This window comes from Alligator mississippiensis, chromosome 4, assembly GCF_030867095.1.
Source record: "Alligator mississippiensis isolate rAllMis1 chromosome 4, rAllMis1, whole genome shotgun sequence".
NCBI lineage: Eukaryota > Metazoa > Chordata > Crocodylia > Alligatoridae > Alligator > Alligator mississippiensis.
In genome coordinates this window covers 237,800,452-237,818,617 of record NC_081827.1, presented here as the reverse complement: position 1 = coordinate 237,818,617, position 18,166 = coordinate 237,800,452, and the positions used below count along the sequence as shown (strand labels likewise).

The 18,166-nt window shown below is 39.7% G+C and overlaps 1 protein-coding gene across 13 annotated transcripts in view; it reads left to right on the top strand.

Annotated features, from left to right (window-relative positions):
- Positions 1-18,166, top strand: part of R3HDM1 (R3H domain containing 1) — a 170,310-nt gene that overhangs the window by 81,772 nt on the left and 70,372 nt on the right. For 11 of the 13 annotated variants that reach the window (XM_059727417.1, XM_019480431.2, XM_019480434.2 and 8 more), the window contains 8 exons: positions 5,443-5,557; positions 8,713-8,791; positions 10,598-10,657; positions 10,742-10,882; positions 13,667-13,775; positions 13,877-13,972; positions 17,924-17,961; positions 18,045-18,095. In XM_059727417.1, coding sequence (XP_059583400.1) covers positions 5,443-5,557; positions 8,713-8,791; positions 10,598-10,657; positions 10,742-10,882; positions 13,667-13,775; positions 13,877-13,972; positions 17,924-17,961; positions 18,045-18,095 — 689 coding nt within the window. The remainder of the gene's footprint in view (positions 1-5,442; positions 5,558-8,712; positions 8,792-10,597; positions 10,658-10,741; positions 10,883-13,666; positions 13,776-13,876; positions 13,973-17,923; positions 17,962-18,044; positions 18,096-18,166) is intronic. The other 2 variants (XM_019480435.2, XM_059727418.1) reach the window with 2 other exon arrangements.

Here is an 18,166-nt window from a genome sequence, read left to right as displayed (position 1 = left end):
ATTTAAAGCAGGGGTCTCAAACTCATCTGGCCCCACAAGCCAGAGGAGGGGCACAGAGCTGGTTTGCAGTCTGGATTGGACCCACAGACCAGCCTCATGCAATGGAGCCAGTGTGCAGAGCCAGTCTGGCATGTGCAGCTCATTCAGCATGTGCCCCAGACCAGCCCTGCACACTGCACATGCCAACACCAATCCAGGGCTTGTGTACAGAGCCAGCACAGGACTGGCACTACATGAGGTGCCATACTGGACCAGTGTGTGGGCCTGATTTGGACTGGCCCTGGAACCAGTGTGAAGGGCCAATTTGGTAGGGCATTGCATGCAACACACATCCTGGATTGGCCTGTGCTGCATGCAGCACATTTAGCTGGTCTAACCCCATGCGCCACATGTAGCGTGCCCCAGCCCTGATCTAGGGCTCGTGCTGAATGCAGTGTGTAGGACCCAGCATAGGACATTTGCAACATGTGATGCCTGTGTCCTGTCTGTGCACAGGGATGGTCTGTGGGCCAAAACCACAAAAACAGATTCCTCCCAGGCTAGCTGTGGCCATGACAAACTGCATATTGTTTTAAAATATCCATGTTATCCTGAAGAATGGACATGAAAAGAAAGGTGTCTTCATGATACTAGAGCAATTTTAGAGGATACTGTTCCAAAACTTTTCTTTATCAAAGCCTTTCCAAACATCCTATGAAGAGTAGAATCAGTGTTATTCCTGGTAGTCTAGGTTGTTACTTGATATGCATGTAGGCTTTGTTTTTAAAGGTTAATTGTCTAAGAACAGCTACTCTGAGGGCAGCAGTAGACTGTCCGGGGAGGTTAAAGTGTTCTGTCACAGGCCTGTGCGTCTTCCTGGAGCTGATGTCAGATCAGTTCAGCTGCTTGCAGACATTACAATAAAAAACAAAAATCCATGCTTTACCAGAAGAAGCAGCATGTTACTTGGACTTGGCTCTGCAGTGTCTGTATAGATTGGGTGCTTCACCAGGCCTTTTTGGCACTTTTAGCTAAAGCTGATTCACTTAGCTATTAGCTAAAAGCCCTGCTAAAGTGCCTGATTTATACAGACCTTGCAGAGCCAGGTCCAACTAAGGCACTGCCTCTTCTGGGCATGTGTTGGACTTGGCGCGGGAATGTGCCAAGTTTAAAGTAAAGTGCCTTTTTGGTTTGGGGGTTTTTTTGTTTTTGTTTTTTTTTTTAAAGCATCTGTAAGCAGCCTTCATTCTTGCGTGTAGGGGTCACCCAGTCTGTCCAATGCAGGCAATGAAGGGACACTGTAAGCAGAGGATGGCATATATAATGATGGTAGAAGTACAGCTGAATGAACCTTGGATGTTGTAATTCTTGTTGTTTGGTCCAGTGACTGTGTTCAGCATTGATGAGGGGGCACAGGTTGTGTGTCTGTTGCAAGGCCTAGTGCACCACCAGGTTTTCATCATGCTGACGTGTGGGGAGTTCATCAGCTGGGCCAAGATCCTGGGTCCCATGGGAGCTGCTGAACAAGGCACGTTGAGGACTCAGGTTGCAGCAAGCCCTTCAGCTCACCACAGCCTGGCATGTTGCTTGCCTTTTTGTGCATATCCCTTGGGCGCTATGGAGCAAGGCGTGCTGAGGTGTAGTGTCCCAGTGAACAGTGGCCTGGTACTTTAAAGATCCTTGCCCCTCAGTTCCCAAGGAAGCTCTGAAAGAAAGCAGCCAACCAGCTGGGCTTGTCTGTGCCTAGCTGGGCTGCTGGGCATGGGGAGACGGTTCAAGTCCCCAGGAGTCTCTTGGCTCCTCTAGATAGGAATCTTGCTAACTCTCATTGGGTTGCAAAGTTAAAATAATGGCACAATTTGGTTCAGTTCCTGATCTCAACAGTTGCACATCCTGCCATGTACATTTGGCATGGCAGGATGCGCAGTTGTTGGGCTTGGGGATCAGATCCCATTGCACCCTTATTTTAATGTCTGCCAGGGTCAAAAAGGTTTGAGCTTTCCTAAGCAACAGCTTACCGTGTGAAAGCTATAGAGGCTGTCGCCTACAAAAGCTTATGCCTTTCTACATGAGTTAGTTCCTAAAGTGCCACCATGTCCTGCCTTCTGGTTGATAGGAACTATATTTAGTACAATTTATCTTCCAAGATATTTAGAGAGATATCGTATCTTATTTAGACAAATGATAACCATCAAAGAGCTGCTTTTTGTCCAAACTATATACCCTGAGATGCTGTGCAAATGCTAAGAGATATAAATCCACATCAATTACATAGAGGAGGAAGGAGCCTTTCCTCTATTATTTATTTGCTTATGATCCATAGAAGTCTGTCTTTTCTCTAGATCAAGGCTGTCCAGCCAGCAACATGTGAGCCATGTGTAGTCAGCAAGGGTTAATATGCAGCCCCCCCAAGCTCCTATCCAGCCACTGCTCCCCCTATTGATTCTAGGTTCCCCCTTTCTTCCTCATGTTTTGCTACCTGCTCTCACCCCTGGGGGTGCCCATGGTTCTGGGCAAGCCCACAGTGTGGTGCAGGAAAGGAGCTGTGCAGGGTAGGGTGCTGTGGAGCGCAATGGGAGGTGTGATCCAGCCACAGAGCAGCCCCTGGCTCGCAGTAGTGCAGCCCCCACTGGTGCAGCTCATGTCACATGCATCCCCCACCACTTAGAAGTTGGACAGCCTTGTTCTAGAGCAGGGCTTGTCAGCCGGGGGTATTTGGGAAGGCCCTAGGGGTAGGCGGGGACCAAGCACTGCCCCCCACCACCCTGTGCTGTTGGCTTCCTGGAGCGGGGGGCTGAGGGGGAGGGCAGCAGCACCCCTCTCCAGGCCACACAGACACCGCCTGGCTGGCTGGACACAAGGGTTGGGGGGGGAAGCTCGCACACAGTAGCCACTATCGCTGCCCATGTCCCCATGCTGCTGCCACTCCACATCCGGCCATGAGCCATCTCCCCCTCACTCCCCCCAGCTGCTCCGCATCCAGCCACTGGGGGTACACTTATTAAAAAAGCTTGAAGATCCCTGTTCTAGAGCAACAAACCAACCCAAAGGGAAATTGAGTGCAGGGCAGAATTGTTTCGTTCGTTGGCCTCTTTGGTAATGCTAGAGATGGTTAATGAAAGCAGAAACCAGGCCATGGATCTTTTTTTTTAAATCACATTTTGTAATACTTCAAACCTCCACGTCCATTTCCCAAGCCGGAGTAATTTACTTACAAGCAGTTTGGTCAGAAATCTGGCTTTGGTGATAATTGCTTCCACTGCTGACCTACAACGGTTAGTATGTCTAAGAACGATAGTATTGGAAAGGTATCCAAGCCCAAAGCCAAGTTAGCAGCAAGTGGTAGGTGCATAGCAAATTGGAATTACTTTTTAGACCCTTTTACTTACTGAGAGCTGTTAATAAGGGATGTGAATTGTATCTTGTTGACATATTTATGTGAACAGACCAGAGAATTGAAAGTCCTGATGGCAAAGTTGGATCTGAGTTGCAGTGAGGATTCTGTTAAGGCAGCATGCCTACCATAGAATTGGCTGACCTAACAGTGTGTAAAGCTGAACCTAGGCAATGAAAGCTAAAACCAGATTTTTCTGCAACTTTCCAGGGAAGTGCAGCATTTCATTAGATGCAACAGTTCTTATACCAAACAAAGTAGAAAGAACAGGAAGCTGTACATTTAGTAATAATGCATGATTTCAGCAAATTGATGTTGGTGGAGAAAATGTGTTCTTCCAAATGGGATGTTCCCTTTTGTTCAGTCAGCATTGTTACAGGTTATATTTGGGAAAGAACTTAAAGTTTAATTTATTTTCTTAGGTGTTTAACCTAAACAATTTTTGCATATTTTTCATGTTGAGAAAATTCAAACTAAGCAATTTCTAGATGAAACCTGATTAAGGTGAAAAAGCATGATTGACATTGATGTTTTATGAACGTTCTCCTTCCTCCTAAAACATACGAGTTTTGACTTGTAAAGAGGAGTGGCATCTTATTAGTGAACAAAAGTCATACAAACACAATCTCCTAGTAAGAAATTAGCTTGCTTTTATTCAGTTCCTTGAAAATGACTGTGTAGGTAACTAGAGAGCAGCCAGATTTCAGCTTATTTGGTAGCAGGGAATGGATTGCATATGATATATGCACTTGGGTTTATGATGAGGTGAGAAAAAACAAAAGTTTGTGTCAGAAACTAAAAGTCTTCCCTTTGACTGGAAAATAAATATGTAGAGAAATAATATGGTTGTGTTTAGTAGCATCTTTAGTACTAACTTAAAGGTAGTTAGAGAAAAAAACCCAGCATATATAGTAGCTAACTAGACCAATTCAATATTATTCTCTACTGCTGCATTTGATACAATCTAGAAAGTAAGCAACTTCATTAGAAATACAAATTTTAAAAAATCAGTGACTGTGCATAGAATTGTTATCTATTTGTTGAAATAAAAGAATAGAAGTCACTTGCTAGTATGCAAGTGCTGCCATCCTCCAAACACTTTTTTGGAACTTTGTGCTTACTGTTATCCTTGTTGGCCATCTCAGCAGGGTCTGACAATAAGGGGAGCGGGAAGGGGCTAGCAGGGAAAAAGTAGGGAGGGAAGCAGAGAGCAAAGAACTGCCTGATCCCCCTAATTTTTTTACCCTGCTGTAACAGTGAAAGGGGGACAGATTCAAGGCAAACTGCCAATAATTAGATTCTATACCTGGAAAATTATAACAAATTTTCCATATATAGAATCTAATCATTTGGAGCTTGTCTTATAATCAGGGCCACCTTCTGTTGAAGTAAATACAGTATTTGTCTTCGTAAAATTGAGTCTCTGGTTTGTATCTATTTGTACTTAAACGTTTGGATTTTGGGATGGTTTATGTAGGATTACACTTTTTCCAGGAAAATATATATTAATGTTTAAGGTAAGAATTCTAGGCCTGGAAAACCATTGTAAAATTGCTGTTATTACATGACTATGTACTGTAAAAAAAAAAACAAGCAAAAAAAACTGTAAAAGAAATGTAAGTTGGTGTTTCACTGTGATAGCTTATTTTAAGAGTTCAGACTCTAGTTCCTTAGTTGGAGAGATGTGTGATAAATTGAAATAAAAAACCTAACTGGTGATTGAATGAGCAGTTCACTATTTAAAAGTTAAGCCTGCGCTATATGTTTACTTAGGCATACAGCATATATTCACACAATCCTGATTGATCTTTTTCAAATTTATTTTAAAATAGCAAACATGCTTTGAAGTGTATGTGGATTATAAAACATTAAAATGTATCATGTTCTATAGCCTAATTTTAATATTTTTTTAAACACTTGGCGCTTGGATGCTGAAAGGATAAGAAGATAATTATTTATTTCTGGTTCCTTTTCCATTATACAATTAACGTGTTACAAAGCAGTTTTAGGGTACAGCTGTAGAACAGTTGAAAATAGTTTACAGTATGACTGATTTTACTTTTCAACAGGAGAAAATTCAGATCCAGTTATTGCAATCTTTTGAAAGAGAAGAGAAGCCCACAAAAGATGAAACGGAAAAGGAAAAATCCTGTGATAAATTGTCCAGAAAAATGTTATCAAGAGGTTTGCTATCTATCAGTCTGTTTTATTTAATTCTATGTTTAGTTTGTCTAGAAGTCCTTAATAACCTAGAGTGACTTTGGTGGTAAAGTAACTACTGTGAATATTTCCATGGTGTTGAATGTCAAATTCATATTGACTTTTTACCCAAGACTAAAGGCTTAATTCTTCATAAGAACCGCAGTCTCTGCTTGTGTACATGCTAATTTTGTGTGTCTACATACAACTTTTGATGCACTAACATAAGTGCACTTAAGTGATAGAAGTTATACATGTAAAATCCATTTTTGCAAATAATCTTGCTGTTAACAGGTTTTCGTGTATCAATATTATTCATGCTGATGGAGAGTATTTGCTGGAAATCAGGTCCCTTTATGTCTTTTTCCATGACTGCTCTTGAAAAGAGAGGAATTTATTTTGTGTATTTTAGTGTCAGGACTGAAAAACCCAAATGTGACTTGTCCGTAAGTGTTTTGGGGTTTTTTGTGTGCACAGTATAATTATTTGTATTTGGTTAAAAAAATGTTTTAAGGTTATTGATTGCCAGAATCCCAGTATTAACATGGTGATATGCACACACAGTAGACAATAGGGCAATTCATTACCTAAATTATTTAATTTTAACCTCCCAACATGCTAGCACAGTATAAACTTAAATCATTTATATGAAATTAATGAAGAATATCAGAGATGGGCTTTTTGGAGGGAAGAATCCGTTTTGGGAGGTGCAGTTTCTTTGAGGAGCTTTTTGATTTTCAGGATAGAGTTTCATGCGGCTTCTGTCCTAATACACAGGTTGACATGGAGGTTTATGAAGCCAGTGTCTTGGTTCCCTGGGCCGTCTACTTGACTTTACCCTTCTGGATAGTTGACAACTAGGACAATATAAAAGAGTTTCCCTTGAGCTCCCATGAACTTGGGCTGAGATTGTCCTACTTTGTGTAGGAGATAGTGATGGGTAATGCTTAATTATGTTTGTTTTGGTAGTACCAAAGATGAAAAAGAAGTCTAGGGTCTGTGGACTGAAGGTCAAAGTGCTGGAATAGCAGGGGTAAAAATAATCTCAGTGTTAAATAAAACTTCTTTTTTTTTTCAGTTTGCCAAAACTCAGTAGTCTATAACTAGAGAAGACATGAAAAAATAAATAATAGAAATTTGTCCTTGTTGATGGCTTGGGCACTTTAAGTAGCAAAACTTTGTATATATGCATTAGCTCATGGGTGAATCTGAGAAGCTAAAAAACAGTTTTTGTTTCAATAAATTGAACAGAAATGTTAATCCAGATACTTTGAATTAACTACATTGAGTTTAGGAATTTCTTAAACAAAAAGAAAAAAGGGGGGGGGGTCTTCCTTTAAACTATCCCAGTTCACTCACCCATTATTATGAGAATATTCCCAAAACAGACCATAAAATGAGTCTCTCTAAAATGTTAATGCTGTTCTGAAGGAAGAGAGTACTGAAATAGTGGAGATGGGCAGCTGTTTTAGGTCCAGCTAAAGATCTGTCCTGTGATAGCTAAATATTCTCCAAATTGAGAGTGCTGAAAATGACAAGGTGTCAAATTTTAGGGACCAGTTTCCCTGTAATGATCATGGTTATGATATTGTTACTCACTTAAACTACCAATTAAGCACACATGGCAAAGGAATAAAAATTAAGCATACTGCATTTTTCAACCTTTGATAAATATTTTACCATAAATGCTCCTTGAAGCCTGCGTTCTGGTTTTCAGATTTAAGAACCAGACTGGACTAAGTGCTCTAAGCACTTCTGACTGTCCTTGGTTCCATTCTTACCCCACCAGTGTGTGTTGGGAGCATGCAGAGGGGCAACAAATCACACAGATTGCCCACATAAACGGTCTCCTATGCTGGTGAAAGTGCTGTTGCTCACCTGTCTTCAGAGGGTCTGGAGTCCTTTCAGGAAAACTCAGGTTTCAGCTCTTACCTGGATGAGCAGAGAACTCTTTCATGCGCCAGGTCTTCACCACCAGAGATGAGGGTCCTGACCTCTACTACTACTTCAAACAGAAGGGCTAGTATTGGACCCGTTTTCCATGAACTTTTGTCTGCTAACCTTCTCCTTTCTGTCAGTCAGGCACTGGCAGTTAAGGCTTCCCTAACTGATCACTAAAAGATTTAGGGCAGCTAGGACTCTTAAGTAAAGTAAAAAAAATAAATAAATAAATCTGTGCCACTCTGTACTTGGTAATTTAGGCTCTGCGATTAGAGTAGAATATATTTCAATGATGGGTGTCTGCACAAACCCTCGGAGCATTAGAATCGCTTTCTGTGCCAACTACTGAGTCACAAAGACTATCCCATGGTCTAACAGAGCGGGGATGTCAAACTTACAGCCTGCAGGTTGGATCTGGTGTGCAGAACCTAGGTCATTTGGCTGGTGGGGCTTGCAGAGGTGCCAGGAATTTGTTAGTGATGCAAGTAAGGATGAGGCATGCTGCTGAAATACAGGGCACAGGGCCCTCCATTGGCAATGTGTGTTGGCAGTGGGGGTGAGCAACAACTGTGTTTAACCCCTGTGCCACCACTTGCTTTGCTACTGCCATCACGCCCTTGCCTGCTGCTGCCACCACATCCAGATTCAGCCCACATGAAGCCCAGTGGTCTGGTCCCTCCTGAAGGGTGGGATGAGTTTGACAGCATAGCCAGAAAGTGGGCTAGGTGATCTCAAACATCCTATTCCTTGAGGTGATACTTCAAACTTCTTGAAGAAAGCCTCTTCTTAATGTGTAGTTCCACTGAAGGAGAGGCACGGAGAATGAAAATTTCTAACAATACAAATCATGAATCTTTAAGGGTAAATTGTTACTATGTAAAGCTTTGGCTAGCATCTGCAGCAATTGTGTAATGCTGGAAAGTATGCAGTTATGTTTGTTAACTGATAATGTTTAGTTTTAACTACACTTTGAACCTGAGAAATGAGACTTTAGTTGTGTCTTATGTGGCTCTTGGAAGATGTATTTGGGGATGATGTCTTGATCAGTTAATGAAGGGGATAATCATGCATCTATTCCATTTATCTGATTCCTAATTTTAATTATTATTTTGTATGTACTTTTACGGAGTGAGAGCAATATGTGTGAAAGAATCAATATTTATTCTGTTTAACAGTGGTGTATTATATATTTCTTTTAGATTCCAGTCAAGAATATACAGATTCAACTGGCATAGATCTACATGAATTTTTAGTAAATACATTAAAAAATAATCCCAGGTAAATTGAATGAAATATTTTGGATTGATTTAATGTTGACATTTCTTTAATTGAGAACAAAGTTCTATAGTTGAAAAAATAGTGAAGATATTCAAAAGTCACATTTTACTAAATCTAATATATTATCATGCTTTAAATGCTTCATGTTGCACTGTTCTCTTCCATCTTTGAGGAGAGGTCAGTCTGGCAGGGTCACTGGTCTTGTGCAGGGCTCTACCTTTCCTATCACCCTGCCCCTGTCCTCTCAGGCTGATGGTAGATACTCTCTATTGGTTTAGAGTGGGGGATGCCCAGGAAAGTCTCTTCTCAGGTTCTGCCAAAGTTTATTTTACAGCTCCTTGACATCTACTTCCTCTAGCCGAATCTCTCCTTAGCTTAGCTAGTTGCACTATTCCTGTGCTGCGCTGCGCTTCGCTTCGCTTCTCTCTCTCGTTGTCTCTGTGCCTTCCTTCGTGGAACTCAACATTGCTATAATTATCCTTGTATCAATTTATTTAACTCTTTCCTGTCTCTTCTTGGCCTTACTTTAGGCCTTACAGACTTAATCTCTTTGAAGACCCCCGGTGGAGGGGATAGAGCTCTGTTTAACTATAAATCAAATCCTGGGGAATCCTTCTCCTCAGCTGTTCTTCATTTATATGGGGAAAGTAAATTCAAGGGGAATTTCTTATTCCTGACCTCCAATGCTTCCAATTCCTTCACACACAAAAAATCCCTCTTGTTTCTTCCCTGTTTTGATGGCTCAGGCTGTCACCATCTGGCTCACACCCTGCTTTTCTTCACCCAGGCGCACCATGCAAATAAATCCCTTCCTTGCTCTGGCCGCCTCAGTTTCCCTCTAGACTCCATTCCTCTCAGCAGGTCCATACTCTCCCTCTTCCCAGCCAGTCCCTGCCAGCCGTATCATGGAGATATCTCCTGTTTGGTCCCTATTCTAGGGATTTGCTGGGATGACCCACGCTACCCCGCCAGCTACTGTTACTCATCTCTTTTGGGGAGGTGTGGGTAATCCTCACTTGTGGCTCATCAGGGTCTTAACTCACGAGGGTTTGGCTGGCTGGGATCTCTTCTCCTTTAGTCTTCACAGCTCCTGGTCTCACTGGGTTGTTCCCACTCTGGGGAACACCAAACACCATGCCTTTCTTCTGCGTCCTCTTTTAAACTACTTGGTTCTCTCTCTGGGCCAGTCGGTGCAGGCTTCTTGGGGCATGTGTTCGCATGCCCTCAGAGCCTGCCTATTTCCTGGGTTTTCCCTGGACCCTCTTCCCCAGCACACTGGAAATGTGCTGCTCGCCCAGACCCATCATGGTAAGTTTCATACCAGTGCAGCCAGCTCCACGGGAGTATAGCAGGGGCTTGACCCCAGCCCCTGCTACAGCACCATAGCACCATTCACAAATCAAGATCCAGAACCATTTGAGAGTCCTTCTGGAGCAGAACAACTACCATGATAGTAGTTTCCTTTCACCTGAGAGCATCATCTCATCCACCATAATTTCTTCTGACCCTGGTGGTTAACAACATTGAAAAGGATGTTTGTCTTCTGCTTCCTTCATGACAAGAGAACACATAGTCACTTAGTTGGTCCAGTAGAATATAGCTCAGTAGAAGATAGTAAACATTTTGGCTTCTGAAAATACCTGTTCTGAAATGCTTACAAATGCAGAGATGTTTTGTGGTCCTGCTGCTAATTTGCCATTGTTACCTGGTCCTTATTTGAGCGAACCTATATTTTTTTGCCTTTCATACATTTGCAGTTGTTGAAGAATCTTATTTATGAGATGTGTTGTATGTTTTTATTTTCAGGGACAGAATGATGCTGCTGAAATTAGAACAGGAAATTTTAGATTTCATTGGTAATAATGAGTAAGTGCTGCATTTTTTTTAAAGAAAAAAATATTCAAAATCATTCTTGTTGTTTTGTAAAAACCAATTTTTTTTTTCTTTCAGAATTCCACGAAAGAAATTCCCTCCAATGACCTCTTACCATAGGATGCTATTACACAGAGTAGCTGCTTACTTTGGATTGGAGCACAATGTGGACCAGAGTGGGAAGTCAGTCATAATAAATAAAACTAGCAGTACAAGAATGTAAGTACAGTTGTTTTTTAAACAGATTCTTCCATTTTAATACATGGGTTTGACAGGCAATGGAGTTCAGACAGTGATAACAACCTACATCAGTTCAACTCTTGGGACTCGCTCAACCAAGTGGTGGTGCCAGGGAGATCTTCATACTCCAGATGTAATGTGGAATATGATCTGCTTCACTTACAGAGCTTTGTATAAAACCCTAACCCCTTGTAACATGAGAGTATTGATTGCAGTCCTGACTGAGTCCCATCATGGGGTATTTCCTTGCATTTCAATATGAATATATAGCAGTTATTTCTCTTACACTCTAAATACATGCACACTAATTTTAGATGCATTCCCAAAGGAAATGGGCACCAGATATTATGTACATGTGCCTGCACATGTATGCACACATACGTTCTAGATAATCTCAAAAAAATGAGCACCAGATCTTGATTGGTGGGACACTGGGTTGAACCGTCCCTGTTTACTTTGTTACTACTTGTATTTCTGTCTCTTGTATCTTGGCTATTTAAAGACAGAAACTAGAGATGAATTGTATTAAAATCATAGTTTCCTGATTGCCTTCAGAATTTAAGAATCCAAGTATAAAGAACAGTTGGACAATTTTGAAAAAACTTTCAATCTTACTTTAATATGGTACCTTTCAGCCTAAAGATTGCTGTTTAGTAATTAATGAGATTGTCTTCCCCAAAGAGACGGGTCCTAACGTGCTCTACAAGAGAGGTATGCGTGTGACATAAAACTGAGCCTCTTTTGGGTAGATGGTAGCAACCAGATTGATAACCTACTACAAGCTACATCATTATGGTGGATAGGACATGGGTAACATGGGAACATGCAATCTCTACAATTCACCCAGCTGTTTCACTCAGATGACTTACCTGTTTTCACACTTACTTGTCTATATTCACATGCTTTCTCTCTCTCTGTCTTTCTCTCAGAAATATGAAGGGCTAATTTTTTCCTTAGACCATAGCTGTAGGAAGCCTGTATCTCTTTCTATGTTATAGTTCCTTACTTTAATTATCCAGTACATTTTAGTGAAACTTGATTGTTGAGCAAGGCATATTAGGAATTGGATGTCCTGAATTTTAATTCCATGGAGTACCTCTGATTTGGTCCTCAGTTTTATAATCTGGAAAACAGCAATATGGAGGCATTTAGTGTTGTTATTAGTCAATGTCGTTAAAGCACTGTGCAAATGAAAAGTAAATACATTTCAAGATGTGCCAATTTTTTTGGTGCTTGTTTAGTATTTTCAGAGCATCTGTTTGAAGCCTTTTGCTTTAGCTTTGAATTCTAAATTGGTGTATCTCATCTATATATCCACCAATTCTGATACCCTAGACGAAAGAGTGTGATAATTTCAGGTAGGGAATAAGTAGCATTCACAGATTAACTCTTTTTATTAATTTTGAAACTAAATATTTTTATCCTTTCCAACCCCCCTTCCTCCTCCCAAAACAACAAGAGCCTACCCAAACGTGAAACAAACCCCCAAAAATATACCCGATCTTACAAACGGCCTCTGGAAGCCCTCATAAACATAATTACTAATTAGCAGGCATTTCATTTAACCTATAGACAATAGAATGATTCTTCAGTGTTTTCAGTATTCTTATTTTAAATCGCATGAGATATAAAATAAGAATTTAGAAAGGAAGCCTTGGAGGAGATCTGCTCCATATTGAATAAAACCAAACTTGCCTTTTCCTCATAGGCAGATTCCCCGCTCCAGCGCCGATCAGTGATGTTACTGACATCAACAACCCAGTGCACACTGGGACGTCTCAGTGGAGTGGGAAGTTGGTGATGGCAGGGCAGTAAATTCAGGGACCTTTAAAAGAAAGAGGTAAGACAGTCTAAAGGTTCTCGGAAATGCCTGCTAATTATGTATGGGCATCCAGTAATCATTAGTTAGGTTTCATTGAAAGTACCACAGTTAACTTTTTACAGAAAAAAATAGATCCAGATTTTATACAAATGCCCCACATAATAAATGAAGAAAGAGAAATACAGATTATACAAATATATATAATGTTTATACTCTTGGATAGTTGCATTATTTTCAGTTGTCTGAGAACAGATTAGGGGTGTAAGTTGTTAAAATTGCCCTTATAGGTAGACAGTGGTTTTGGAAACAACAGTTTGGAGAAAGTCGCATGATCTTTTCATTAAACTGATTTTGTTTTACTCTAATTCTGACTTCTGGTTATGTTCTTGTGAAATCCTGGCTGTCTCAGTGACTTTATCATTTAATTTCCTTCTGCTTTTGCTTTTGTTTTAAAGGTTTGTGTGTGTTCCATCACTCCCATCTCCTATCCTCTGGTACACCTCGAAAATGAGTTTGCAGGTGTTTTTGTCTAACCGCTTTAACACTCAGTCTCATGAATGCCTGAGGTCCCTTGTATGGCTACTGCTGTGGATTCATGGGGGAACTTCTGAGTCCCCAGTAGTATCTGTTTGCTTGACTCTTATTTGGAAATTGAATACGTGCTTTGAAGGAGGAGCTGATTTGGTATGCTGCATGGCAGCAGGAGTATGGGAGGATTTAGGAAACTTTTTGAATTAACAGGACAATAGACTTTTACTGAATCCTATCATTTCAGTCAGAATAAAATATTTGATATAAGCAATACTGTTTTTGACCAGTCTGTTTCCTTTGGTGTCAGTGTATCCTCTTTAAATGTGTAAGTGCATATACTGTATATGAATGTATGGAATTACTTACAATCTGTCTCAAAGACAACTTTTTCTTTCTAAATACTGTTCTAGACCTGATCAGAAGTTTTGTGAGCATATAAAGGATGAGAAAAGTGAAGATTTTCAGAAACGGTACATCCTAAAGAGAGATAACTCTAGTTTAGACAAAGATGATAACCAGGTAAATATAAGACATTTTAATTTTTTTTAAATAGATGCCTTGATTACAAATTCATACTACTCTCCTGTAGAAATTGGTACTTAATCGCTTATTTAATTTAGATGCGAATACGATTAAAAGATGACAGAAGAAGCAAATCCATAGAAGAACGAGAAGAAGAGTACCAGAGAGCTAGAGAACGAATATTTGCACAAGATGTAGGTATTAAATGAAGAGGAAAGCTCAATGGCCTACTTATCCAAGGAACCTTTTATTTCAGCCTGACCACTTCAAAAACACATGTACACACAGTTCAGAATTTGTTTATAAACATTTTTTCTTATGATATTGCTTTCCTTCTTTGTGCAAGGGGCACAATCTTGCTAAAAGTATTGTTTGGTAGTGTTCAAAAGGCATAATCTAAAGGCAATTTCAATTATGGGGAACTTAGTTTACTTTAACAGGATCTGGAACAGGCTCAAAGAGTACCTGCTTCTAATTTTCTCCTGTTTCAATTTAGTCTCTTCCCTCCTCCTGATACAAAATCTGTGGAATTTGGACAAGCAAAGTATTAAAGGTTTTAATCTGACAAGTAACTGTATGAAGTAGATTACCAGGTTTCACTGTTGTGTCTTAATTCCATATCAAATTTGCCTAGTTTTCAAGTTACAGTATGATATTTTTATTCCTGATGCTGTGGATTCTGTCATGGATCTAAAAATCAGTTGGTCTGTTTCTCACTTGCACCTTAACAAACAATGAAGATTCTGCAATTGTGATTTAGTTAATAGCTCTTGATGTTTGAGGAACATTATGAAGATGCATGGGACAGAAAAGTATCTTAGTCTCTCCTAGAGTGGCATTAATTCCACATTGCTAACTTTAGGAGATAAATTTTACTGCATCCAGATATTTTGAAATGCATTTATATTCATACATATTATCTATCAACAGACAAACAATCTACTGCTTTTAGCTCTTTATTTGTCTGTCTTAGCTTTTATATATTCACTTTCTCTGTCGTCTCTCATTAGAAAGTGTTTACCTGAATATAAGAAACAATAGTTAAACTAAAAATACTCAGAAGAGTTCTTCGAGCACATGTCTATATATCCAGTGTTGGTATGCTTGCAGCCCATATACTCCAGTTTGGATTTTTTAGGCCTGCAGTGTCCATTAGGGCCATGCCCATGCCATGACAAAAAAGTCTGTACTGCTTCCATTGCACTCTCAAGAAGGAAACCTTGACATGTGGTGGAGTGGCTGCTCCAAGGGGGCTTTTCTTGAGCTGCTCTCAGGCTTGCTGGAGGTCTTGGAAGTGCCCACATGAGTATGTATTAGTGGATGAGATATGTTTGAGAGTGTCCTACCCTAAGAGCACCACAGAAGAGTGCAGACATATCTTGAGTGTCCTTGTGCCTCCCACTTGAGGGCATAAATGGGAGAGTGACCCCAAACATCCTCAAGTTCTTTCTTACTTCCATGGCTACATGTCAGAGTGGTATCCTTTTCCTTCATTATGTAGATCACTTTCTGTTGTTTTAAGTATCTTTAAATACTTGTTCAGGTTTGGACTTTTTTTTATTCTGAAATGTGAGTCTAATCTTCATGACAGAGCAGAAGTTGTGGAGAAAGGAGCACCAGTCCCTTATGGGCATAGAGCTAGGTTCACCTTCTTAAGTATCATAGTGCTTAGGGTTGGAAGGGACCTAAACAGATCATCAGGTCTGACCCCCTGCCCCAAGCAGGAACAGGTGCCGGGGTCATATCACCCCAGCTAGATATCTGTCCAGCCTCCTCTTGAAGACCCCCAAGGTAGGAGAGAGTACCACCTCACTTGGCTCCCATTCCAGAGTCTTAGCACTAAAAAGCAGAAATCATGTTATAGTGCTTTAAAGCTAATTCAAAGCCCCAAAAGTGTCCAGTTAGTATATACACAAGTGCTCATCACTGTGCCTTGAGTACGGCTCCTTTGAAAAATCTTGTATCATGAGGTTCCAACTTTTTCCAATTCCAGTGATTCTATGACCCCAGCTGACTTCCTGCCCTTCGGGCGGGGAGCTGGACTCGATGATCTTCCGAGGTCCCTTCCAGCTCTAAAGTCTATGAAATCAATATAATCACCTAAAGCAGTCTTTGAGCCTATGTCATTGATTCATATGCTACCTGTATCTAGTTACTAAGCTCTAACCAGGAACCCAAAAACCTCACTGAAATGAACTGATCATTATTACAATTGCAATTACAGAACAGAACTAAGATGGCATAATTGTGAGTTTCCGTACCTTAACATGTTCAGTTTTCTTCACATTGAACCATAGTGGTAAAATTCTTTTTAATTTTTTAATATTTTTGTGGGAATAATTAATGCATATTTTTGAATAATTAAAGCATATTTTTATCCTTAAATTGTTATTTGTACTTTGCACCCTTCCATTTTTCAGTAATTTTCCATCTAGGAATTAAATTTGGGTATTGTCAAATTGATTTTTCAGGAAAGACTGAATGATCCAAAAACTAGTGAGTTTGGCAAATATGAGATATGAAGCAGATGATACAAATTTTTTACTCTTCAAAGCTGTTTTACATTAAGACTTATTTGTCCTATATGTTATATAAAACAGTTAGATAAAATGACCATTTTTAACTCTTTGTAGTTATTAAAAAAAAAAAAAAAAAAGACTGGTTTGATTTTAAAAAGAAACCAGCAGGAAAAATATTTTGCTGGTATGAAAAACATTCTTTTAGATCTGCTTTATATCTAGAAGAGAAGCAAAAAACAAAACAAAACAAAAAGCCCCCCAAAACCTGTATAGTATTTCTCAAGAATTAGTAAAGCTTTGGGACCTTGTCTGCTTAAAGCTTTGGAATGAACTTCTGTGACTTGAATCATTGTTTTTGCTGTTATTTGCTGTTGTTAATCTAGTTCACCTGTTATGTTTGGATTCATTCAATCTTTACTTACATTTTACTGCAATGGACAAGTCTTTTGAACTTTGCACACAGAAATATTTCTAAAGCTGCAAAAAGCAGAAATCCTTTAAAGAAAAAATGTATAGGTCACCATTAATTGCTTGCCCTTGTCCTTGGTAGGTTCTTCAGTTTTGCTGTACAAGTTTACAGATAACCAGTGTCTTTGATGCTCCTATAGCTTTGGTGTACTTTGAATCATCTATATCTCTGAAGAAATTGGTGTTTGTGGGCCTTTCACTTGTGTTGAGATAAGTCCTAGGGTTTATCTGATGCAGACTGAGGCAGTGATCTCAGTACTTCTGTTAAAGGAGACTCTTCAAAGCAGTGTGATAAACTTGGCAGTGTGTCAGAAGGCCTTTTGAGATAGCAGACTATTATGTATCAGCTTAAGGCCAGAAATCCAGTCAGATAGTATTTTTAGAGAAACAGTATTGCAGGTAAGCCAGTTCAGGTGTACATTGCACAATTTTGGAAGTAACGTTAGGTTGGTGTGGGGCCCCACCTATGAGGAGGTGTAACTTGTGACCAACACAGTAGTGTCAGCTGAAGGTCCTTGTGTAGTGTAACTTATGGTGATAGAAGTAAAGTTTTTTCCAATATAGCTGATTTTAGTTAAGGGAGTCCATTTAAAACTGAACAGTTTTCAGCTGAGGCAGTTTTGCAGGTAGGTAAGCTGTAGCCATACTTGGAGTGATTTGCTCTAGTTACAAGGGTAGCTGTGCCAAGAAAACATTGGTCTTACCCTCTTATAGAGTGTCATGATTATATCTTAGAGTCAATCCACTTAACTTGCTTTCATAATCTTTGAGTAACAATCACAAAAAAGGAATTAAAGGCAAACTAGTACAGGGAAAATGGGATTGATTTTGCTGCAGTTTTCCAGGTCTTTTTTCCATTATGTTTAATGTACAGTAGATAAGATTCTCACCCCCAGCCATCCCAATAGGAAATGTTTTGTATAGACAACAGCTCAACTTCTGAGACAGTTTTGTAGTGGACAGTGAGAAAGTCATCCTAAAACCTATGTAGAAAAAAAATAGACTGAGAGTTGAGACATGTCTTTTTAGACTGCAGGCTTGGTAGAGCTGGGGCTAGGACTAGATACATGAACCATGCTTGGGACAATAGCACCTCATCTTGACTAGGACCTCTAGGAATCATTAATACTAATTTTTATTCTGTACTTTTTTCCTTAGTCCCTATGTTCCCAAGAGAATTACCTTATTGAAAAAAGGTAAGAACTTTCACAATTAAAATTTAATTCCTATTTAAATTTTACTAATAAATATTAAACTATTTTATTAAAAATGTCAACAGAATCCTGGAGGAGGAAACTAATAGTACACAGCAAAGACGGCAGATATTTAGGTATTTAATGCATTATTTTAAATCCCCAACTGTTCTGCATGCATTTCACCTTCATATTTATATCTTATTTT